A 26,277-nucleotide genomic window follows, 5' to 3' on the forward strand; every position below is an offset into this window, starting at 1 on the left:
AAGTTTAATAATACATAATACAATTCTGAATGCAAATTTCAGGACAACAAAAAAATAAATAATATTGAAAAAAGAATGCAGTTATGACAGAAAGGGATGAGATAAATAAGAAAATTATAAATACTTTTTAGAACAAGAACGTGAGGGAATTATGAGTAAAGTTCAAAATTTCAGACTTTTTTATATCGTTCCCTGACTTTTCCAGGTTTCCAACCAATTTAAATTTCCGTGACTTTTCCTGGTTTTCTCTGACCAATTTAAATTTCCATGACTTTTCCCGGTTTTCCAGGCCTGTGGCAACCATGAATATGGTGGAAGCGAGCCGGGCGTAGAATACGAGAATGCGGACTCAGACACAATAAATATTAAACATAAAGAATACAGAATTAAATATAAAGAATCAAGAACAGAAAATTACTTTCGATCAATGAGAGAATCTTCGTATTTCTTGATTGCGTATCGTGATTTCTTATATGTCGAGATAATTCTTTAGTGTTCTATTCCTTGATCTTTCTTTTCATTGCGATACAAATTTGAAACTTGAATATGAAAGAAATAAAGAATTTAAAGAAATAGAAATAAAGAATTAAAATGCAATATATCAAAAATTTCAATACGTGCTATGCTTCAATACATAATTAAGAAATAACAAAATGTTCTTTCATTGATCAAAAATAATTTTCAATCCTTTACAATTCTTTACAATCCCTTACAATTTCCAATTGTTTACATTTAGGTTCTATTCTAGTTTAAGTTCTATTTCTTATTCCGGTTCATTGTGTCTAAGCCCTACACAGAAAAAAAATTAATCTTAAATCAAGATAAATATTCTTATACATAAATGAGAAAATTACAATCTTCTTAAAAATTTTAATTTTGATTTGATTGAATATATTGATTCATATTACCTTTGCTCTATTCCAAGATTAAAAATAACAAAAATTCTATATGAAAATTACACAGTTGGAAAATATGTGTATTTCTGTGAAACAATTTGCTGATTATAGTTTTTATGTTAATCTACATATTTATGTATAAATTTAACATAAGCTATGTTAGTTGATCTTAACAAATATAAAATATAAAATTTTTAAAACGATTAAAAAATATATTAAAATATTAAAATAACATAATTTGTACGTATTTATTAAATATTTATTAAAATTTACATTTAAAAAAATGTTGATTATTTTAGCATAACAAAAGTGAGGATGATTGCGCATTACTTTTATCACAAAAATTATGTTAATTGCACACATAATAAATTCTAATTAATATCAAGACTTCTTTTTTGTTTAAATATTAACATAATATCAATGTTACTATTTAACACACCCATATTAAATATTAAATATTAAATTAACACAAAAATTTGAATGGACCATTAAGACGATGTGTGATCCATGTTAAATTTAATACATATTTTCCAATGGTAATATTCATGCTTATATATGAAAATACATAGTCTCGATTTAAAACTAATCTTTTTTTTTTGTGTAATACCGCGCGAAATACTTGAGATGTGCTACTCACATGAAATCGCCTCCTTCGGGATGTCGCTGAGCGGGAATCCTTGCGCCACGAAGATCGGCTTGACACCATCGCACTTGAGGCCGGCGGCATTCACTGTCGTCGTCGCAACGGCGACCGCCGCGATGGCGACAATCCACAGAGTCGTCATGGCACTCGTCAACTCTCGACGTCGATGTCGATATCGATGTCTCCCCGGCTGTTTCCGCGCTCGACAATAAAACGCGAGAGGAACGGAACGATCGAGAGAAAGGGGAAAACGGAACACACGCCGCGACCTCGACACTGTTACTCGCTCTTTGCCGGCGACACTGATAGACTGACGACACGCGACCCGTACACTCGCGGGCACATCCGCGTGCGCGCGCGCGCGCGATCTCGTTCCTCGTCGCGATCGCGAACGATTACCGGCGGCGTTATTCCTCGTGGCGTCGATCGACGTGAAAACGAACGCGGGATACAAACGGCTAGACGGATGAACAAACGGATAAACAGACGAACCGACCTCTCCGCCGGCGCGAGACGCACTGACTGTAGCGTGAAACGAATGTGCGACCGAGGAACGCCGACGAATGGCGCGCTTGCGCCGCACGACACAGGTTTGAAATGGCCAGGGCGGCCAACGTGAAAAGAGCGCGCCTTGTGCCAATCGAACGACAGAAACACATCGGTCGGTAACGTTACGCGCGAGTTTATTCACTTCTGAGAGATTGAAGTACATTATTAATAATATCCTAATTCGCTATAATTTCTATTAAAAAAAATTGCTTTTTCAAATTATTTATATTTATTTTAATCTCAGATTAATTTACTCCTTATCTTTTTTTCTTGTCAATTTTTATCAGTATAAATTAACTTAAATCTCGGTTTAACTCATTTTTCTTTTTTGGAAATAGAAAAAGATAGAAATTAAATTAAAACGAAATTAAAATTAATCTACATATTGCTAATAGACATGTTATATACGTCATACATTCCTCAATTTTCATTCGTAATTTTTTTAGAGATTGTTTCAGAATGATTATATTGTATTATTAATATATGTTATATATCAATATTTTTTTAATTTTTTGTATTAAAAAAATCAATTTTAGATTGTGCGTATTTATGTATATTGTAAGTATGTATGTATGTATAGATCTACGATATTGCATGGCGAGTCTTATATCCGGGGTGAAGATGGCGGTACAATGCAATACCTGTTGCTCCCTTAAACTGCACATATGTACTGAGATGAAAAGTCCTCTATCATTTTGTAATTTTCGCAATGGTTAACGAGATATTAATTCTTAAAAATCCTGCCATATTATCCTGCCCATCGATCATTCCCGCCCGGCGATCATTGTTGATAGGCGCATGAGGAATTGTTTAAGCGGCTCGTGCGTAGTTATTGTCGTACATTGAAGTAAACAATTCCTCATGCGCCTATCAACAATGATCGCCGGGAGTACCGCGCTTACAACATTTGTCGATGGGCAGGACTAATATGATGATTTTTAAGAATTAATATCTCGTTAACCATTGCGAAAATTGCAAAATGATAGAGGACTTTTCATCTCAGTTTAGTTCGCTCTATCCACACACGACAATAATCTCTATTGCTCTGCGCTCTATATATTGGTATTTATTTTTGTCTTTTTTTGCGAATCAATCATCTCTGCAGAGATGAATAAAATATTCATCGCGGCATTTATTTATTTCAAAGTAATGATTGAGGATAATTATTTTATTTGAAAGCATTATCGTATAACCAAAAAATCAATGTTCACCTGACATCTAGCTTTTAAAGCTCAATTTGATACTCAATCCGAATAACGTCAACGAATATATTGTGTACCGAATTGGCGAAGCATTTAAAGAGACATAATTATTCAAGATTATGCAATTTTTATGTCATTCCCGATATTAATCCTGTGACCTTTATCCTATTATATTTTTTATTATATAATCAAATAATAATATAAATTAGCTATTTCCATTTTATGCAGACTGCTCTATTTTCGCATATAAAACTGTGATTAAATGAACTTTGGTTAAATTTGACTGTAATAAAATCTTTAAATTAAACAATTATTTCAATTTTAATTAAATTTGATAGAAATGATAATGATAAAAAAATTAATCTATACAGTCATCTATCATTTTTGCCGATTTTAATCAACACTCTTTCTTTTTCCTCCTTTTTTTCTGAAAGTAAACATAATCGAGAGACGGGGTAGTGGCTTGTCATTAAATTAATATGCAGCGGAAAAATTTCATACCTTTAAAATTCACTATTAAGTAATATATTTATTTTATTAATAAATTGCTATTTAATGAAATAATCAAATAATTGCTATTTAATCAAAATATTTATCCAATAAAGAAAGTCTAATTTACAGAAGCCCTCTATCATTCACATCAATTTTAATCGGCGATCCTCTTTTTTGTACGTATATTTTAAATCCTTTTATTATTTTTTAATATAATTTCATTACAAAAAAATATAAATAATAAAAGATAAAATGCATTTTGTTAGTTCTAGGTTAATTCAACAATTATATATACACACTTCAACAAAATTTCCGTAATCAACAATTTTGTATCAGTTACGAATATTCGTAACAGCAAAATGTTTGGCGAAAACATGTCTTATTAATAATTTATTACAGTTCTAACAATAAATTTCCTTAGTTATAAGACTTTTATGATGACTTTTATTGTTCTTAAAAACTGATCTATTTGTAGAGATTGTATTCTTATATGAATTTTAATACTAGTTAGTGACATGAGTTTGGGAAAATGCAGGTATTACATAAATACGCTTTTATACATACGTGTATATATTTCGTATGAGATATAACAATATTTTCTTATTTATTTCTATTAATTTCTTTAATAACAAAGATTGGATGGAATTCATTAACAGCGCAACGTGTGAGATTTTGATCAGTCTATCAGTATAGAAATGTGTATTACTTTATTTTTTCCATTTAATATTAAATAAACTTAAATTGGAATCTAATATTACTTAATATTACTTAGATATACCTGAAAATAACCTAAATGTACAGATTAAAATTTTACAGTGAACGTTTCAATTTAAACATGATTTAATAGAATTTTATTATGATTTATTAATAAATCATATATTAATTGTCCATTTTACTGAAAAAGATTAAAAGTCACATATTAAATTCCATTATATTTCTATTAACTTAAATTATACCATATTACATAAATAGACATATTTCATATACTTCTATAATGTATTCTGTGAGATATTAGAGATCGATCAAAAAATTTCTACTTCGATATCGAATGTCCGCATTATAATTACAGTATCTCATTTTACCTTGCTATTAAAAATAAAACGCGATAGCAAAGATAAAATATTCTCGCATAATATACATTTTATAATTGTAATGATTCGGAATACAAATTATAGATAAATAATCTTTAATTAATTATTGTATCATTATATATTAAAAAAAAGATATTATATTTTATAGAATCAGTAAAATTTTGACAAAACAAAACTCTGCAAATATGATATCAAACTCAAAACTGTTAATTGCATAATTACAATATCTATATTCGTACTTATATAAACTTTCAAGACGCGACAAAATTAATTAAGAGATCCCGCTCGTTAAAGCTTCATTACGTTCTCGTTGAAACAGCAGATGTGCATAGCTGCAACGTCGGTAATGCATTTGCAATGGCACACCATTGAAATTACATTCTCGTTAGATTGCATTTTGTCATTCAGTTGGGAGATACTCGCTTTAATATAAAATCGTATATATCGAGCTTCCTATATCTATATATTATTTCAGTAAAAATCTATTATCTGTTAATATCTATATGATCTTGTATAGAATATCAGAGAGAAAATATCATCGATATAAAAAAATAAATTAAACGTATGAATGTATATTGTTCAAAAATTGAAATGAAAATCCTATTTGTATACATAAAGTAAAAATATATCAGTGCACAAAGAAAAAATTGGCACACTTTTTAAAATGTAATGTGTTCAATGATTCTTATTTATATTGCAGTATCAATTATTTAATATTAAGGCACGAAAATAACGGCGTTTTATGCATTACTTAATTTACTTCAAATTACCTCTCATAATTATTTCACAAATTAGTTAATTAAATGTGAATTTAATTATTAAAAAACAAACTGTTACAATTAAAACTGTAAAAACGAAATTAATTATAAAAACGAAAAAATGCAATAACTTTAATATTAATCTTCATTTATCGATATCATGAAATAAAATTGAATTTTTACATTTTTTTATTGCACAATAATTAAAAAATAAAAGCTTGCTATTTATCGTGAAATTCGAGCAAATAAAAATCCAACGAGCTACTAAATTATTATTATCGATTTATCTCACATATACGTGATGGTGCTGTGACACAGGGGGCAGGCATTTATATTAACAACGTCACGTTCCGTTGCGACGTGATGTCGACAAACAGTGCAGATCCACGCGGTGCTGAGGTCCATCAGCGGTTTACCCGATACAATGCAAGCCGGGAATCTAGTCGAACAATTCGGGCACGCGGTGCACCAATCGGGCACCAAGGTCTCGCAATTCACGCATTCCGCCTTGTTGTTGCGGGAATCCTTCGGGGTGTGCCTCGTGAAGATATCCACCGCTAGTTCCTCGTACTCCTCCTTTCTCGCCTCCGAAATCGTTTCGAGTCCTTCCAATTTTATGAAAGCCTTCGAACAAGTGGCGAACGCGTGATTGACAGCACTGCAGAGTGCCAAAAGACAATAGACATCCTCCACCTCCAGTATGTCTTCGTAATCTCTGAGTCGCAGGGCAGTCTTCATCGCGGCGTCAAAACTACCGTCGTACAACTGCCTATGTGCGAGGAGAAGAAAGTGATACGCCTCGGCACCTCGCCAGGCGTTTTCTATGATTTTGGTATCCTCGTTACTCTCGGAGAGACCCATAACGACGTTGCTGCGACCGCCTTTTATCGCCGGAACGCTATTGATGTGATCTTCGATCAGCAATGCCGCGAGGACGTATATCTTCTTTACGCGCAGAGGATGGGACTTAGATTTTGCTTGCTCCTCTGCGAGATGAAGCAATAATTTAGCAGCTTCTAAATTATAGTTAGCTTTCTTATACAATTCGATCGCCTGCAGACGCTTGCCGTTCGATAACAGATGATTGGCGTATTTGTTCAACAGCTCGCCGATCTGTGCCATTTTGTAAGTCTTCGCCAGGTCGACGGCTTGGTCCCAGTGATTTAAACGCACGCATGTATCGACGGCCAGTTTTACGTCGCCGTATTTGATATAAGCAGCTACCGCCTGCGAGCACATTCCTACCGATGCCAACATCCTCGCCACGGTTTTCAAGATGGGGCTCTTATCCGGAAGTTGGTCCACGGTTGCCGCCAGTTGAATGAAATCTTCCAATTTATAATAGCATTGGATAAGTCTTTCCTGATTCCTGCCTCTCTCGTAGTATTCTTTCGCGCTCTCCCAGTTCTGCCTCTCGGCGAAGTGATCGCCAATCTTGTTATACGCGTGCTCCATTTGTTTATCCGACCCGCCGATGCCCATTTTCATCAATTGCACGACCCGGAAATAATCGCCTAGCTTCTGGCGCAGAGCGACCGCCAGGTCTCTCCTGTCCATATCCAAGTACAGCTTCTCGGCCTCGTCGTAGTTCCCGAGGAACGCCGCGACCTCGGCCTTCTTCAGCTGATCGTTGTGCACATTCTGCAAACGTTTGATAAATTGTATACCTAAATAATCCGTGCAACGTACCATGGCGTTCTCCGCCGTTTCCAAGTCCAGCTTCGTCAACGCCGATTCGGCCAGTAAACGCCAGAGCCGTGGATGCGGGTTATCCTGAATGAAATTGTTCGCCTCTTTCAGGCCCACCTTGGCCAGCAACTCCCTCGTGTCTCTTAGAGATTTCACCTCCAAGTCTATGATCAATTCCTTTCGCGTGTCGTTGGACGCCAGTATAAGTTCATCCAGTAGTACGCAGCGTATCTCTAAATCTTGGAAGGAACAAATGTAACTTGAACAAGATATAGGTTCTTCTGGGTCTAATCCTCTTAAAACGTACATCCTAGTTTTCTCCATAATTGCCAGGAGTGCGGGGTTGTCCTTTGCCCAGCACATGGCCCATACATCCTTCCTTTCAAACTTAGATATATCCTCGCTCGAACCCCCATCTCGCGAATCGGGCGCTTTTTGTGAATCTAAATCTAACATAGTGAGTATGCCATTGGTGTCTAGGATGGAGACGCGCGTAGAGTCACAATTAATGGCGATTCTATGCAGTCTACACGCGGTGTTATATCGGTTTACGAGCGTTATCTGCGGCAGAGAGTATCGCTGAATCATCCCCGAATCTCGACCGACCAGAAGAACCTTCTCAGTGGCGTAGACGCAGCAGATCGGATCCATGGTGACTTTCATGTTGATGGGAGTCTCGAACGCACCATCCTTGTCCAAATCCTGAATGACCTCGGTCACGCCGGTCGGCGTCTCATCTACGTGGTAGATCTTGTACTTCCGCATCCTGCTCGGGTGCAACATCGAGTTGCGGGGCGCGCGGAAGTTCCACACCAGAAAATTATTCTTGGATGCGGCCACGACCATGTTGGCGGTTATGGTGACATACAACGGTTCCAGGTCCAGGAACTTGGAGTCTATCGGTGTGGCGATGGTGTTGCAGACGAGAAGAGCGAATTGCTCGGTGGCCTGAGCAGGATCGTTCCTTACGGAGAGCACGCAGTGCTCTCCGTGCGAAGCTATCGATATCAGAGATCTCACATATTTAGTACAGCACGCGTTGCTGCTCGTATTCCAGAATGTCACGCAGGTACCATCTTTGCCGACCTTCTCGTTCGTAAAGACGACGGTGTTGCTGAAGTACGTCCATTTGTAGTCCAGGCGGATGTTCGCGAAGTATATGTGCGAGTCGACAGATAAGGCGACTCGGAGGGAACCTTTCTCCCAAGTGCAACACGTTACTTCCCGCCCTGGTATCTTCAGGGTCCTCACGTGCTCGCCGAACGGCGTATAAAACTGTATGACGTTCATGTCCTTCGTCTCTCCGTTACTAAGTAACGGCATCATGCCTGTTATCGCCAAGAAAGAACCGCAGCTGTTCCAGCTGCACCATGAGGTGGTCATCCCGGTCTCCATCATAATCGGGTTATCGTCGCTGGCATCCCGCATCAATAGTATCCTACCGTTGCGATAGCAAACAGCGAGGGTAGGACAATCAATGGCGACGTAACCGTTTCTTCCATCATACCACTGGAGTGCCACTATGGTTTGATATTGAGAAGTATTCAGCGAGGATATGTTCAGCTTCGTCAGGAATATGCCTTGATTGTTGTACAGGTGAAGCTCGCCGTTTTTCAAACCGAACAGAAGTAACTTTCCATCTGGGGACCATTGCACGGCAGATAGAGACACATTTTTCAGTTCTTTGCCCCAGATCCTGTTGCCATCGACAGATCCGACGATCACAGCTCCATCCTCATAAACAATGCATATCTTCTGACCATCGCAGCTCCATGCCATACCTCTCACTACGGACTTGTTGCGGTTGTTTATCATTTCTTCGTACCACGACCCCTTGTACAGCATCCAAACTATAATGACCCCGTTCTGGTCGCTTGAGGTCAGCTTCTGATGCTCCTCATTCCACGTCACTACTTGGACGTGTCCATTGTGGCCTTCCAGAGGCTGATTCATGCTCAGATTGCTTGCCGCAGCCAAGCCACGAGATTTCCCGCTGCTGTGCGATCCATTTGCACTGGAGTCCACTCGCAGGACTTTCAAGAGACCGTCTTCTCCTCCCACGGCGATGTATCCGTCCTTTTGATTCCATGCTATGCAGTTTAATCGAAAGTTGTTGGGTATGGAAATCTTCTTACTCAGATAAACAAACATTGCTGGTTTACGTCAGCCTCCCTGAGGATCTTTGATGGACTCAGGCGCTGCAGGTAAAGCTCTGCAATCAAAATATTTAATTTATAACTGTGAGTTTAATTGTAAAAATAGAAGCATAGCAAGATGAATAAGTCACAAACAAAAATACGATGGAAATCAAAAGACACATTTTTGTAGAATAACAATTTTATTTCTGGCTGCGAGAAGCAAGTACCGTGTTTTATCGCGACAAGTAGCATTCGAAGCGAATTGTCAAAGCTGTCACGTTTGACACGAGCACTTGTCAAGTTTACCCTAGCAACGAGAATAATGTACATAGCAACGAAGAGTTGCACACGAGAAGTGATCGGAGAGAGAAACATCATGTTTCTGGCGATTCGTACATACGAGACGCCATCTAAGTCTATCTTTAGCTTGAAGACTCTTGTAAGGGCTTATCGGTAACAGGAAAATGCCATTTCTTATATTTAAAAAATATTCTATCAATCAAATTAATTTTAATCTCGATTTAACTTACTTTTTATTTTTTTTTAATTCTCAGAATTAAAGAAGAAAAAAGATAAAAAAAATTTAAATTTAAATGATATTAGAATAAAATGTTAGCACGGATATGCATCAGAATGCGATTTTATCAGCAATGTCGGGAAATGTAGCTAAGCAGTTACAAATTCATAAATGGCGGTAGTGTACAGAGGGCTTTGATCAGAGAGAAGCCTGAGAGCGGACATGTCCGTGATTTAACTTATACTTAACATTATATATTTTTATATAAAATGTTTATACCACATATTATATAATTTTACCATTAAAACTTGACACAAATATTAACATTTATGCTGACGGTTATGCTCGTAATACGAAATTAAAAAATAATCAACATTGCAGAAAGCGTCAACAATTAAAGTTTTACACGGCCTTTCTATAAATGAAATTTAATATAAAATTAACTTTTAATGATATGTTCATGGCATATTAATTAAATTTTGTATAGAATATAAAAATTTGCAAACATATTGAATATACATATATGTATTGTTAAAAGTATTTAGTATAATTTATTCTATTATAATCAAAACGATATATCTGTAATAATAATAATAATAATGATAATAATAGTTTTACGATAATTACGAACGATTACTTTTAAATTAATAATCTAATATTTTTACATTGAGCACTTTCAAATGCTTATGAATTTAATTATAATTTGCACACTATTTTGTAACATGTACATATAGCGATAACTAATTTATTATAACAATTATTTGTAACACACATAAGATATGTAAAATGTATCTATATACATATCTAACTTTAATAAATCGTAATAGTCTATTAAACAAACAAGCAAATGCACGATAATAGATTATTTCAGAAGGCATTTAAGGCGTAACGATTACAGGATTTTTAATGTTGAGTTATCAACAGACGTTGTACAGCCTTGTATTTAGTTAGATATTATTCGTAATATTGTTGAATATTTCGTTTGAACACACATTATAGATATCGCGGCCTTCAAAATTGTTTACGTATCGTGGCCTTGGTATGTACGGCGCGAAGCGCGTCACGTGTTTACGAGCGCTCCACGTGTTATCATTCTTTATCCGGCGTTCGTACTAACAGGTCGCTCCGCGTTTCCTCATATTCTTTCATTGTTAAATGATACCAAAACGTTGCCGTATCATATGAATATAATAATAAATGCTTATCAATGATTGATTAACTATTCGTAAATACGTATCGAAACGATATCTTTTTAATAAGTATATGCGCATATGTCGCGCGACTTATTTCTTTGAAATTTGTGAATGATTGTGAACTTTTTGTAAATGATAACCCCCCTCCGATGAGTACGGCCTTGACGTGGCGGAGGGGCTGAGTATTCCGAGGGGTTTCGTATCCCAAAGAAGCCAACAGTATCCATTGCCACCATTATTAATAATTCAACAATATTACAAATAATATCTAACTTATACGAAATACTATAGTTTTTAATAATCGAACATTAAATAATGTATATATGTAGATATTTTATTAGAGAGTATCGTTTCGCGATATGCTTGTAAATCGACGACTATTGTGTGTGATATTAATATATTATTAATAACATTAATATTATCGATGGATGATATTAATGTTATTAATAATATATTAATAATATAATAATAATATATGCAATTGTCGTCGATTTTTAATCAATATTTCACTACTGATTTAAATGAGTGAATAAACTGCTACATTAACAAGCATATGGAAACGATACTCTTTAATGAAATATATGTATACACACGTTATTTAATGTTCTGTTACTAAGATGTAATTTCGTGTAAGTTAGATATTATTTGTAATATTGTGAAATATTTCGTCGTAGTCACTGATGGGGCAGACTTGAGAAATGTTTACGCGGCGCGTAGCGCGCTCCATTGTGTACATACGGCGAGTCGTGTTTATAAGTGGTTGATGTGCTACCATTCATTCACCGGCGTTCGTACGGACAAGTGTACCATTCATTCACCAGCGTTCGTACGTTCAAGTGTGTGGTGCGCGTCGCTCCGCATTTCTTCGCATTTCTTCAAACTAAACATTGTTATACTTACGAAATAAAATATCTTGTGTAATAATAAATGCTTATTAATTGATATGATTCACGATTCGTAAGCGTATATATAAATATATATATATATATATATAAAATAAGCATTTATTATTACACAAGATATTTTATTTCGTAAGCTACAACAATGTTTAGTTTAAAGAAATGCGAAGAAATATGGAGCGACGCGCACTTATTCCTTTGAAATTCATAACTTTTTGTTAAATAATACCCCTCTAATGGGTACGGCCTTGACGTGGCAGAGGGGCTCAGTATTCCGAGGGGTATTTAAGCAGTACTATTAATCGGCGAAATGATTTGCCGATTAACTTGTGCTACTTGAGTACGTACTCCAAAGACGAAGAAGCTAACCAGTACCCGTTGCACCGTTATTAGTAACATTAATATTAACGTTAAGTAATATTACTGTTATTAATAATATACTAACACAGCATAGCCACGAGTCGTGAAATGGCTCTTATGTGGCAAAATTGATTAATGCGTTTCACGCATTAATCGTCGGTTTTTAACCGACATTTCGCCGCCGATTTAATTGTGAATGAACGAACTGCAGCCAGTTCGTCGCGTCGCGCGTTTGCTTCGGGAGTGCCGTAAGTGATCGGATACTAAAAGACTTTTCCTCGATCTGCGAGGGCTCGTTCGAAAAATATCACAGTTCGTGCCGGGAGTCGCACTGTCAAGGGGTGCAGGGAGCGCGGGATCTCATTGAGGCGTAGTCGGCTACGTCTTCACGCCACGTGCGCCGCGGCACTGGTGATGCCGGCTGTGAATGTTACACGCACTCGCTATCGCTTGATGTGTTGTGTTTCGCACAGTTGCAAACTGCATTAAACGGTTGATTGAGAACACGCTCTGTCTTCGACAAGTGGTTCGGTCCTAATCGGCAAGATTTCAATCGGCTGACTTGTTTTCGTCGCTTCTCTTGATTTCTTATTTTCGACACAGCATTGCCACGAGTCGCGAAAGGGCTCCTATGTGGCGCGTGCGATTATTTAATCGCCAACGACCTTTATTTTCCTTTCCTTAACACCTTACCCTTCCCCTTCCTAAACAAATCGCGATTAATCTGACTCGATCAGAACTTAGTTCGGGCGGTTATTGCGTGTGTCGAGAGGCTGGATCCCAGTTGTCCGATTGTCTAGATTGTTAGGCATCGGCGGTGGGTACCTTCTCTCTCGTCACATCTACCAGCCTTCTCGATAGCCCGGGTGACTTTTGATATCACGTGTATGGTATCCGCCCTGGTGATTCGACCTGAACCGTTGGCTATGCGATGGTTGAGTCAATTTTAGACGTGATTTCTAAGAAACAAGAGACGTCGGATTTAAGTCAGTCGATTCGTCTTCTTCCGCGTCGGTCCTAGCCTTTGCTTGAAGAGTTACCGTGTGTCCCGAAAAGCTCACCGACTCGGGTGCTGACTGGACCGACGGAACTTGATATTTTCACGGGCAGCTAAACGCGGAGTGCCGTCAAGTATCGCGCGAAAGACTTTTATCGAAAGTTAGTCCGCGCGCGATTATAATAATTCGCGAGTGTTTTTCGCGAGTGTCCTGTGCTGCGAGGACATCCGACGACCCGACATCTTGAGAGGAGGAGGAGGCCTCGGGCACCGGCGGAGCAACCTTGCGGTAAGTACATTTTTTGTCAAGATGAAATTACTTCTTTTTTCATTTATTTGGATCACTGAATTTCGATCATTCAACATTTATAGTTTGAAAAAGAAAAATAATTTAAAGTTTAATATGAATTTATTTCTGTAAAGGTCTTTTTTTGAAAATTATTTATTAATTATTAATTATTTTAATAAATATCTAATTGAAAAACAAGTAGATTCGATATACGTAAAAATTTTTGAAGTATCTATTGTTTCGAGCGCTGCTACAATTTGAATATTCTTTTTGTATGTTACAGAATCATCGTAGCTACGTTGCAGATTAACTCCGCTGTTGCGCATCGGATCGGTGAGTGATAAATTTTTTATACTGGGGTAACAAATCTATGAAATTTATATTAGTATATTTTTATGTATTTATTATTAAAATATTGCAGTGTATATTTTCATAGATTTGTTGCCCTAAAATGGATAGATTTAAACAGTTTAGGATTGTATATTTAATCTTGGTATGACACTATTGATTTATTATAATGCACTTGTACAAAAACACAAATAGAGTTCTTTGTATCGATTTTTACTTTATATTGTTTTCTATATTTCATTGGCGAGAATTCATTTGCAATGTATTAATTGTTAAAAATTATCAAACAATCTCGCAAGAAAATATAATTAAAATAAGTAAATTATTTAATTGTTTTAAGAAATTAAGTACTTTGTACCATATAAAGTAATAGATATTTTTAAAATAATAGAGTTTAATTAATTGAGCATTTTTTGGAAATATATGGAATTTATTAATCTATAGAATTAATATATAGAATTTATTAAATTCATTAAATTTTTGAAATAAATAGTTAACAATTGAAATAGCATAAAATCGCGTAAAAGAAATTCAATTCTTTAAAGGTAATTAAATTTTCATTTCAAATATTTTTATGATACATATTTTTCATATTAAATGAAGAAATAAAATATAAATATAACTAAAAAAATATAAGTATGACTAGAAACATATAAATATAACTATGACTCTCTGTTGGATTGGATTACTGTGGTTTAAAAAATAGTAATCTTTGAGTCTCGATCGCCACTGTCTGAATTGATTGGGCATTGCGACTAGGACTATCCTAGACTGAGCACATTAGACCAACAGCCCAGTCGGGGCAGGGATTAACTGGAGGTCACGGTCCTCCGATCTATCCTGAGCTCACATTCTAAGCGTACGAGACCTTCGGGAAATCTCTATTGCGTCTATACTGCAAGCTGCCCAACGGAGGCTTAAAGTAGTCTGAGAGTAGGCATGTACTCTCGCCTTCCGGAGGAAACGTGCCCTTGCAGAGAAGGTTTGTCAGGTGTCCTGGCTTTACGAAGTCCAGTGCGCCGGGCTGGCGTTTGTTGTTTGGACCCGTGAGTCCTAGCGGCCTGGAAACCGCGTCGTGCTGGTGTCTACTGACGTTTAAGCACGTGTCGTGAGAGATGGAATGAAAAGAGAGTCATAGTTTATATTTATATGAAATAAGAATATATATATATGAATGTACATTATGTATTTTTTATTTATTACCCATCTTCTCTCTTCCTATATTTTAATACCAAGATTAAATATTTAAATCGGTACATAAAAGAGATATATATATATATATATATATATATATATATATGTAGTATATATGAAATTCAAAAATTTTTTAATAATGTATTTTAAAAATGTAAGTGAATGTTCAGCAAAACATTAACATAACAAATTATATAACAAGCGTGCCGATTTGATCCTAATCACGTTTAATCTATCCGTCTATATAATTAATAACTTGGCTTTACGTAAGTTAAAGCAAAATTTAATATGACGTGAGATTCAGTAAACGTTTTGTCTCGCGAAATATAAATAAATAATTATAAATTATTAATTTACTTTTATTTAAAATACATTATTTTGCATTGAAATCTTTAAAAATTTATTTTTAATTTAAATCCTAATTTAATACAAGTATTGTTAATATATTTTTTCATTTACATTATTTATTGAATTTATTATTATTCATGTTATTATATTTGATGAATTATGTAGATACATCTAGTATTTAAAATTTATATCATAACAATTTACGTAATATTGGCATGCTGATTATTATGTGAGAAATTTATTATCTCGCTTGAATCTTACGTCATTTATTTTGAATCTTTTACATCGTTCTCACCTGATTCAAACATTGAGAAAAAGATTTCTTTAGATTTAGTAATTCTATTTGTTTGACTTGAATTTATCTAACTTATTTATTTAACTTAAACAACGTAATTTTTATATTAAAATTCAGTTTGTTGAATTAAGAGTTTTGTTGTTTCGTTAGAATATACTACGTTGTTTAATAGAAAAAACATTATTATTTAAAGAAAATAAAATTAATTTTTAACCAAATAATGCTTTGTTTGGTTAGATTAAATATTATTTCAATGAAAGAAAGAAATTCTTTAATAATATTAAAACGTAAATAAAGAGCATTATTGTTTTCCAAACAATTTATTAAATATTTTATTTAAAATAAAGCTACTTATTATTTGAAAAATTGAACAATCGAATTTGTAGAATTAATAATTGATTTATTTGGACTATTTTGCAAGATAAATTTCCTTGAATCTAATAAAATTTATTAAATCTAAAGAATCATTCTCTCTATGTGATGAGATTTATATAAACGGTTTCGATCATACGCGAATAATACGAACGAATCATATGGGCCTTAGATTTTTTCTCATTGAACATATTTTTCTTTGAATATATATTAATTATGTAGATTACAATATTTTTCTTTTTCCATTTTTATTATTGCAATATTTTTATTATTCAATTTTCTTAAATTCTTTTTATCATATGTAATTGATTTTTTTTTAATTTTAAATCGAAGATTAATTACGTGTACCGTACAAAAAACGCGGTATTATTATATTAGCTTCAAAAATTTTATATAAATTTTATAAGATTTTATCATAAATTTCATATTTTATTAATATTGAATGGCCCTCGCGATTGACACGATTGTATGATCATCGTGCGCGCGAACAAAGAATCTGCCGGCATAATTAGCCGGTAATTGAAGGAGTATATCTCCTTTCTTATTTCTGGCTATATGTGGCCAAAAATTCTGGCTATGTGGCTAAATCGACGATGGAGCAACGTGGCCAGGAGCAACGAAAGGTAGGTCCAATCTGGCCTGAAAAATCACAAAAAGTTAATCAATATATATATATATATATATATATATATATATATATATATATATATATATATATATATATTGACTAACTAAAAATAAATAAGTAATTAATAAGATTTTTATACGTGCGATTGCATATAATTGAAGGGGAAAGTGCTCTCTATGTCTGCACTATAGATAGTGCTAGATAGACTATTTGTAGACAGTATTATCTATAGCATTATGAAAATTCGGGTGGGTAAGAATTCGGGTGGGTAAGAATTAAAACAATAAGGAAATGTTATAATTTAAAAATTAATAATTCCATGATGAATTTATTTAATTTAAATAAATTTACCATAGAATTATATTTACAATTATATTTTTTCATATAATTATATCATATAGTTACATCATATAGTTATATCATATAGTTATATCATATAGTTAAATGTAATTATAAAAAATTAATAAACGTTAATTAAAAATGATACGGGTAGATAGGAATACTAAAAAATTCCGGTTAATAAAAAAATGTTATATTAGGAAATGTTATATTGAAGATTGATAAATCTACATTTAAAATGTTAATTATTAAATTTTAGTTGAGAACACGGATAGGTAGGAATATAAATCTGTACAAAATCTTCAATCGGGTAGGTAGGGACACTAAAAATTCAGGCAGGTAGGGTAATAGTTTAAGAATTTATTTAATTTAATAATTTAAAAATTTGTAAATCTGTTCAAACTATTAATTGTAAAAAGAACAAAATATAATAAATAATATTTGGTATTTTAAATGTTTAATAATTTTCTTTTCTGAATTTAACTTCGTGACATGTATTTATAAATCTGTACATGTATCTGTATATGTATAAATCTATCTATTATATTTTGTTCTTTAAATATATTCTCGGTTTATTGTATTGATTTCTTTAATTGTAAATAATGCATTAAAAATATATAATTTTGTAACTTTATATTGTATTATTTGATACCAAAATTGTTATTCGTATATAATTAATAAATATTAAAATAAATTAAAACATGCGTGCAAAAAAAGAGGACCGCCAATCAAAATTGGTAGGGATGGTGGAGGGCCTTTACAAATTCAGATTTTATTCTATTAAATATTCCAACTGAACAATAACAATTTTTGTTACCGAACAATACAAATTGTATTATTGTATTATATTATGATATATTATGATATGTTGTATTATGATGTATTATATTATTGTATTGTGTTATGATGTTTCTTTCTTTTGTATTAAACTTTTGTATTTTTATTGTATTTTTATTGAATATTATCGAATTATATTTTGTATTGTAATAAATTTTTTTTATATTGTATAAAAAGTAATAAATATAGGAAAATTTAAAATATGCATATAAAGAAAAGAGGACCGCTAAGAAGTGAAATTGGCGGGGGTGGTGGAGGGCCTCTACAAATTGATCAGTTTCTAAAAATGCAAGAGAAATTAAAGCATAGAAGTTTGTTATAACTAATGAGATTTGTCGGTACAATTGTGATAAATAATCAATACGACACATTTTCGCTTAGTGTGCTATTATGAATATTCGTAACTGATTGACAAAATTGTCAATTATTGGAATTTTGTCTTTAAGTGCTAAATAATAAAATTATTGAATTAGTTTAAATACAGGGTTTGTATAAAATTCTTCTTTTTAGTGAGATTTAGTGAGATTTATGTAAGAATGTTAATGTTTACCTTCGAGAAAGAAAGAACTCAGAATTTTGCAAAAAAATCGAGATTTGTTGCAATAGTGGTAAATAGTGGTAAATATTCTGACTGAACAATAATTTTTGTTGTTTGTACCGAACAATGTAAATTTTATTATTTTATTATATTATGATTTTTATTAATCTATTAGATTAATTTTTCTTATTAAACTTCTCTGTAATGTAAATATTACAAATTATCTATAAATTATCTATAAATACGAAAGATTTAAATATAAAATAACGATAAATTATAAAAGTAATAACATATAATTATAAAGAATTTTATAATAATAAGAAAATATTTATCATACATTGTTTTTATTTTATATGTATATGTACATATGAATATAAACATGTTGATAAATGTATATACTAATATTAATATTCATCAATACTTCTAACACAATAAATAAAATTCGATAATAAATAAAAAACGTACGCGAATGTAAATAGATGCGTTATTATATAAACGTGAAATTAATAGTTTTTTTTTTTGCAAACTATTAATTATAAAATTAAATCCGTAATAATAATAATAATGGTAATAAATAAACGTGCTTATGCTCCTTTAGTTATCTTCAGTAGGCAAAACGGTCGGTAATATCATTATTCGTCAATTATGGGCCCGCTTAGCAGTCACGAAAATTTATACTTATTCAAAATAAAGTTACAGCTAAATCACGGGCATGTTCGCTGTCAGACTTCTCTCTGTTTTGATGATCCTATGAAAAAGGCCGGGATAGCTGCTTTTCTGGTTTCTCTCACGTGAAACTAACGTATGTACCACGATACGCAGCTTCGTCTATTCCTGGCGCTGTATGACATTGTCGTGGTGGCATTGATTTCTGTTAAATTGAGAAGATGGCTCGAAAGCTCCCGTTGAGATCTCACGGTCGCTAAATTGTGGCTTTTACTCGCAAAATCGGGAAGCACATAGAACGTAGTATGTGCCGTGATCCTTCGATGAAACGGAAGATTCCAAGGCATGGTTCTGAGACATGGGAGATAGGTTAGGAATTTTACACGTAAGCACCATCCAGGTATAATAATATATTTTAATCGAAATCTTGTTTTTATGCCGTTTAACATTGCGTTCGAATTATAGACAGTAATATTAGAATACGATAGTTTTTGTACACCACGATAGTTTTACTTGAATTCAATAAGAGAGAACGGATGATAGAACGATGACATTTGCAGATGCAAATCAGCTCATACTCGAGCGGAAGAGCGTTTCTTTAGATGAGATTATATGAGGCATCGATAAGATGATGCATTACGATCCATGGATTCAACATCAGCCGGTACTAGAACATCAATGCTGCATGCCATACATTGATACGATGCCATCCTTTAAAGATCACGACCACGAACGTCATCAGCTGATCGAAGAAGAGACTGAGCAGACTGGTGAGGAAGTGCATGATACAATGACGCCTGCTACTTCCGGCGAACGCAGCTCCAGCGCAGATCTATTTAGATTGGAGTTTGCGGCGTCTCAATGGTCCAAGTTGGTCTCTAACGCTGAAGGTTTATTTACGAAACTTATGATGAGTAACGTTTTGCCGCATACTGATCAGGATCAAATCGAGCAGTGGTTATGCATGAAGCAAGAATACGAAGAATGCATAACTAGCGATGAGACTACCAGTTTACAAGGATACACAGAAAATGCCAGAAGATCGTTGGAACGCATTGAGGAAGTAACAGAGACTGACGAGAAGACGGATGAATCTGCGAATCAAACAAAACTTAAGCTCAATTCCAATTGTACTTCTAGTTCAGAGAGTGAACTATCCGAGGTCGATAACGATGAAGAAGACGAGGAGGAGGAGGAGGAAGAGGAAGAAGAAGAGGATGAGGATGATCAAAGCGATGTAAGTTCAGAAAATCCAGATTTTCTGGAAAAGTTGGACGAATGCATGAACAAGTTTAAAGCAGAGACAGATAGAATTGTAGATTCTAAAAAAGATGACTTTAGAGAAACAAACACTGAGATTATATCTCCAATGATGAGATCCGTAAACAATAATTTTGTACCGGTGTCTCGTCCTGTACCGATAAGAAATCCAAATTCTAGAAGAAATTCAATGCTTCCTGGTTCTGACATGTGTAACGAAGTATTAGCCTTTAACGATAGTCTGAAGCCTTGCCAAAATCAAATTCTCGAAAATCGTATTCCAGAATATATCAGTCCATGCATGTTAAATAATCGCGAATCAGAGGTGAATATGAACGATAATATTATTAATGACAATTTCGTCGCGATACAAAATGATAATTCACCCGATTTGTTACTTGATGCTCTCAAGAATACAGAAGTATCTGAACCTATAAAAGAATTGAAAACTCTAACGCTAAATAACGAGGCAAAACAAACGCAAGTGAAGAAGATTCAATCAAATTTAGATGGAGCGCATAAACGCATCGAAGAACTTCAGACGACGATTAAGATCAAGCAACGTTTTATAGCAGATATGATAAAGAATTCTGATACTCGCACTAGCGCGAAGCAGAGATTTCAACGTAAACGTAGTAAACTAGAAGAGGAGTATTACAACACAAGAACACAATTAGCGCAAGCAGAAAATGCGTCTATGTATAAAGATCATGACGAAAAGTCAACACATAAGAAAGAAATTGAATTAATGAAAAATATAGCGATAAATTATGAGAAACGAATGATGGATATAGATATGATAAAGCAAATAGCGGGTGATTCTGCGAAGAAAGTTTTGGAATTGGAAGCCTCGTTAAATACATCCAAGAAGCAAATGGACAAATTAAAACGACAATTGAAAAGAGAAGAGGATCGTAAAAAACAATTAGAAGATGAACTGGCTAAGGATCAACAGAAGATTCGTGAACTTGAAGAGAAATATAATTTAACTGCATCCAAGTTGAAGGAAATGCAATCGGAGAGCGAGGATGAGAAACAAAATGCGAAATCGAAGACTGATTGTTCGGATAAGAAGAAGAATTTGCTGGACGTAAGTGCAAGGATATCTCATTTGGATCACGTTTTGAAAGAGAAATCTATGGATCTGGAGAGAACCGCAGATATGGATGAGAAGGAAGCGTTACGGCACGAAATTAGGAATTTGAGGCGCACCCGGGACTGCCTGGTGGATGAGAAATGCGACTTGGATGAAAAATTTCAAAAGGAGAGGACCCTGACCACTGTCGAGGAACGTAAATTGCTGGAATGCGGAGAGACCATCGAAGCTATCGACGCGATGATCGAGCACAAGAACGAGATGATTTGCGGACGAAAGGATTTCGATGAGAATCAGTCGCAACGCGAGAAGGGCGAGAGAATGCTGACGGAGCGGTTGAAAAAACTCTCTCACGGTGAAATAATAACGTTATTCATGAAGTATTTCCGCAAGGTAATCGACTTGAAAGAGAGCTCGAAAAATCTGGAGGTTCAGATAACCGAACTCGAGGCTCATATAGCACATCAGGATTGGCGGCTGATGGAGGCTGAAAAACGAATGATCTTGATGCAGAGGCAGTACGAGGACAAGCTGCATCATGTGTTCAGGCATTTCGCGGAGGAGACAAGCAGCTCCGGTTACGATAGATTGGATAAGGATTCCGAGCTCGTGAGATTCAAGAAGGAGAATAGAGCGTTGAAGAAACGATTGGCGGACGTCGAGGCTCTCCTTAAGGGTACCACACCACCGCGTGCGGCTAGTCCATGCAGAATTCTGCAAGAAGGATTAAAACAGATTGCGCCAAATACTCGATCGACGACTAAGGTAACAAGGCAGCGAAATAAACTGATAATTCAAAAGACGACTGATTGCGACAAAAAGAAAAAGTAAGTTCGCTAGTGTGGGTATCAGCATTATTTTTTACATCACATTTACAGCCGACTCGGATATTTTAATGTACACTCGTTTTATATATTATGTTTGCACAGTATCTTTTATTATATAGATATTAAAATATGACAAACTGTATAAAATCAACTTTTGTTCTTTAACACAGTGTAATTTTTCTCATAGATCATATATAGATTATAATGTGATATAGTTTCTCTGCGTGAAGCAATTACCTCTTCTGTATTTTTATAGGATATATATCGCTATATATTTTAGAGATACACTCAGTATATATTTGTTTGTTAGGAGATTTATATTATTAGAATAAGTTTGACAATGATAATAATTCGTCTTCTCGGATATGAATTTAAATGTGCATGCAATTTACCCATGTTGTTATATTTATTACAGGAGTACCGAGTTTATATAATTTAGATGTAATACCTTTCTGGAAATCTCGTTCGCGCGCGAAAAAACGTATTGCATGCTGCTCATAAAAATGTTTATTATTTCAGCAATTGATCTAGTAAATGTCATGTGGACGACATAGTAAAATGCAGCAATAAAAATGCATCATCGCTTCATTTACGCAACAAGAAGAAAACTTAGAGGCTTACCTCGCGCGAATAGTGGCGCTCAATTGTTGTACCTTAAACAGTGCATTCGATACTCAAATTAATTTTACAGGCAAGTAGATTTCAGATGGACGCAGTCAGGCAGTTAAAGCATTGTATTTGGAAATTGAGCTATTAAAAAATGTATTTATTAATTAAGAAATTTGTGATTAAGATATACTAAGGAATGAAGCGGATTGCTCAATCGTTGTATTCCTGGACACGTCGATGAGCATAATATCTCGCTGCACTTTGCATTTCACTCTTGCTGCTACTCAATATTGTTGTTCGAAAAGAACATTTGATCTCTATATTATTAACTCTCGCACTATCGAAATAGAATGAAAATTTGATCATAATCCAATCTGTATAATAATTCCAAATTTGATTATAATCCATGACAAAATTTTCTTGTCTATGTAAGTGGAATTAATTAATATTTCGTGTTTTATCATTCTGCGATTTGAAATTACGATTAATGTATTTTCAGAAAACATTTTATTTGCATATTTCGACTGGACGAGAGTTAATTATTTTGTCAGACGTAGAAAATAGTATCGATTAGAGCATGATATATCAATGACTCTGATTCGAAGATCGCATCGATCCACTTCCGATATATAATTTATTGTAATTTTGTAAATAAATTGATATTATGTAACTCATTCTTCCCATCAGCTGACTCATTTCCTATTGATAATTTATAAGACAAGATTTCGTTAATTTTTTTTTTTCTTCACATAAGACGCTTCGAAAGTTGGCTAGATGAATATCTGAAAAGTGACTTTCATAGATCTGAGTGTGGCTTGGCGTGAGCGAGATTTAATAGATGATTTATGTATTTTGCTTTCTAAATCGGAATAGGATTCTACCTCGCGACCTTTCGGCGTAACTGTTTATGATATTCCGAAAGGTGACGAATGTCCTCTCACTCATAGATATAGAAAATTATGATACGAGAGATAGTCGTCACTTCAGTATCGCGATGAAAGAATAAATAATGGACTCTTATCGCGAACTTTCGTTGAAGAAACGTCAAATTTATCATCATATTTGTCACGAAGTCTATGGATATCCGCGTGGATATCCGCGTAGGTGGTAGGTAGGTTTCGGGCACACGTTATACTTGCTCACATATGGCACATTATAAAGCGTTTCACTCTCGAGATGTTATCGGAGTGCGATAAAGCCAAATGGGAATGTAAACAGATCCGCGCAGCATCAATGTCCACCGAGGGTAACGAGTCGTGGGATCGTTTCTCGGGGGGGGGGGGGAGGGGGGGGCACGCATGCAAATGCGTGTGTCACATAAACGTTATCAGTATACGAATCGTGCGTTCCAAATTCTCGCCCACTAAGTGGCGAGAAGTGTATTTTACGGTACGATACCCATGATGGAGGAGCCGTCCTCTGCCGAGGACGCGTAATCTCCCATGACGGGCAGTTCGGTACTTGGGATGATCTGCAACCAGGCGTGGTGTCCGGGACAACCGTTACCGGGTTGCTCGGCACCCGGTGAAAAACAGGACGATCCAGATTTTCGGGTGAACGATCTCGCGACTGCATATCTCGGACAATAGAGAGATATCCCGACCGATCCCCACGACACGAAAAGATAACGTCTTAATGCGAGTCGCGCGTCTCTTCCGCGTCGGTTGTTATTCGAGTTTGCGAAGAGAGGGGAATAGGCCGAATTCTTTCGTGTTCGACGAAACGAAGGTCCGCACCGTAACTTTGGTATTGTAAGATCAAGTCGCCCGCGGTCGACTTTCCATCGCTTACAGCTTTTTTCGATTCCTACGCTCGCGGAGTCCCGGAGGCCCGCGATAAATTCGTGATTTAACGACTGTACGAAACCGACTGCTGTGTCAATTAAATTATACCGGTGCGGACCCGAGGGGTTTCTTCTTGTACTCATCTTTGTTTCCTCCGTTAACGTTTATATATTTGGACGCGAGTAATTATATACGCATATATCTAGACCTATGTTACAAGAGAGAACAATTTTAGATATTTAAAAATTTGACCGATATACAGATCTGAAAATAATTTTGTTGTTGGGTCATCAAAGAAATTATGTAGGAGGCTTAAACATGATGATAATACTGTGAAAATTATTTATATTCTAGTAACCAACTTCTACATAATAATTTCGACGGCTCAACAAAATTATTTTGGAATTTGTGTCTGGCAAAATTTTTAGATACTTTAGCAAAATAATTTTTTCTATACATAAAATCAAGAAACATTTTCGAAAAATATTTAAAATTAAGTATATTGATTGTATTCAATGTTTAAAATTTTTCAGCAACTATTGGACGTCATGCGATAAAATTATGCGTTTAAAATTTTTGCGTTAATAATTTTTAATATTTAGAATTAAATATATTGGACGCATTGAAAAAACAATTTTACTTAAGTATCTAAAATTTGACCAGTACGTATTTAAAAATTATTTTCTTTGAGTCATCAAAATAATTATGTAGGACGCTTATACGTAATAATATAATACCGTAAAATTGTTTATATTTTAGAAATCAATTTGAGCATTCTATATAATTATTTTGATAACTCAACTAAATTAATTTTTTTATGAAAATAAATATTTAATAAATATTTGGCAAGACTATTCTTTTTGTATATGATTTTTATACTTTGCAATTGTCAGACATTGTATGGCAATTTGGAATTTACTACATCTCTTGATATATTAATTTATTAGTCTGCAACGTGATTATATCATTTATTAACGTCTCTACTGCTTATTCTCAAGATTTTTAAGTGTGCGAGCAACAGGTCCTCTCATCCCTTTGACCAAAACCGGCCAAAGATGCTTCGCGGAAGAGGCGTGTTAAAATGAGTTTCGAGAAAAATGGGCATGAGTAACAGGGTAGTCGCTGCACCTGGTGTAAAATTTCGGAATGAAAGAATGCAAATTAACATCTGCGAGCTTTGCGTACACGTACGAATCACCGATTCGTGATGAGATTTGCGTGAGCACTCGCAGATTATACATTTTGGCGGCGATTAACTTCTTCGTTCGTTCAAGCATCTGCACTATATGTAAAATTTTAAGGAAAATATATTAAACATAATTGCAATCGATGAGCCAAATATTGCATTCGAGTGCTGCAATTCATGATTAATTGCTGTCGTAACGCTATATTGTTTGGATCGGATTGTAATCTTTGTACCGTG

General features: G+C 34.5%; 3 protein-coding genes across 5 annotated transcripts in view; 1 reads left to right on the forward strand and 2 right to left on the reverse strand.

Annotated features, from left to right (window-relative positions):
- The window catches only part of dlp (glypican dally-like), a 138,664-nt gene extending 136,594 nt beyond the window's left edge, over positions 1-2,070 (reverse strand). The window contains exon 1 of the mRNA XM_089072389.1: positions 1,534-2,070. Coding sequence (XP_088928515.1) covers positions 1,534-1,681 — 148 coding nt within the window. The 5' untranslated portion in view covers positions 1,682-2,070. The remainder of the gene's footprint in view (positions 1-1,533) is intronic.
- Positions 2,071-4,334: 2,264 nt separating this feature from the next.
- On the reverse strand, positions 4,335-24,799 carry Oseg4 (intraflagellar transport protein Oseg4). Of its 2 annotated transcripts, none has more exons than XM_089072135.1 (2): positions 24,469-24,799; positions 4,335-9,532 (listed from the first exon to the last, which is right to left on the reverse strand). In XM_089072135.1, the coding sequence occupies exon 2, from the start codon at positions 9,469-9,471 to the stop codon at positions 5,920-5,922; it is 3,552 nt and encodes a 1,183-aa protein (XP_088928261.1). In that variant the 5' UTR covers positions 9,472-9,532; positions 24,469-24,799; the 3' UTR covers positions 4,335-5,919. The 2 variants fall into 2 exon arrangements, with proteins under 2 accessions (XP_088928261.1, XP_011641397.2); XM_011643095.2 differs by lacking the exon at positions 24,469-24,799 and adding an exon at positions 9,686-9,837.
- cos (kinesin-like protein costa) lies at positions 19,268-23,744 on the forward strand. 2 transcript variants are annotated; one of them, XM_089072137.1, is made up of 2 exons: positions 19,268-19,678; positions 19,839-23,744. In XM_089072137.1, the coding sequence occupies exon 2, from the start codon at positions 19,907-19,909 to the stop codon at positions 22,463-22,465; it is 2,559 nt and encodes an 852-aa protein (XP_088928263.1). In that variant the 5' UTR covers positions 19,268-19,678; positions 19,839-19,906; the 3' UTR covers positions 22,466-23,744. The 2 variants fall into 2 exon arrangements, with proteins under 2 accessions (XP_088928263.1, XP_088928262.1); XM_089072136.1 differs by having other exon boundaries at positions 19,268-19,663.
- Positions 24,800-26,277: the final 1,478 nt, after the last annotated feature.

This window comes from Pogonomyrmex barbatus, unplaced genomic scaffold (assembly GCF_055798465.1).
Source record: "Pogonomyrmex barbatus isolate J1 unplaced genomic scaffold, ASM5579846v1 scaffold13, whole genome shotgun sequence".
Taxonomy (NCBI): domain Eukaryota; kingdom Metazoa; phylum Arthropoda; class Insecta; order Hymenoptera; family Formicidae; genus Pogonomyrmex; species Pogonomyrmex barbatus.

Coding starts and splice junctions, on each gene's coding strand:
- Oseg4 (XM_089072135.1), bottom strand. CDS start 9,471: ATGTTTGTTTATCTGAGTAAGAAGATTTCCATACCCAACAACTTTCGA.
- cos (XM_089072137.1), top strand. CDS start 19,907: ATGATGCATTACGATCCATGGATTCAACATCAGCCGGTACTAGAACAT.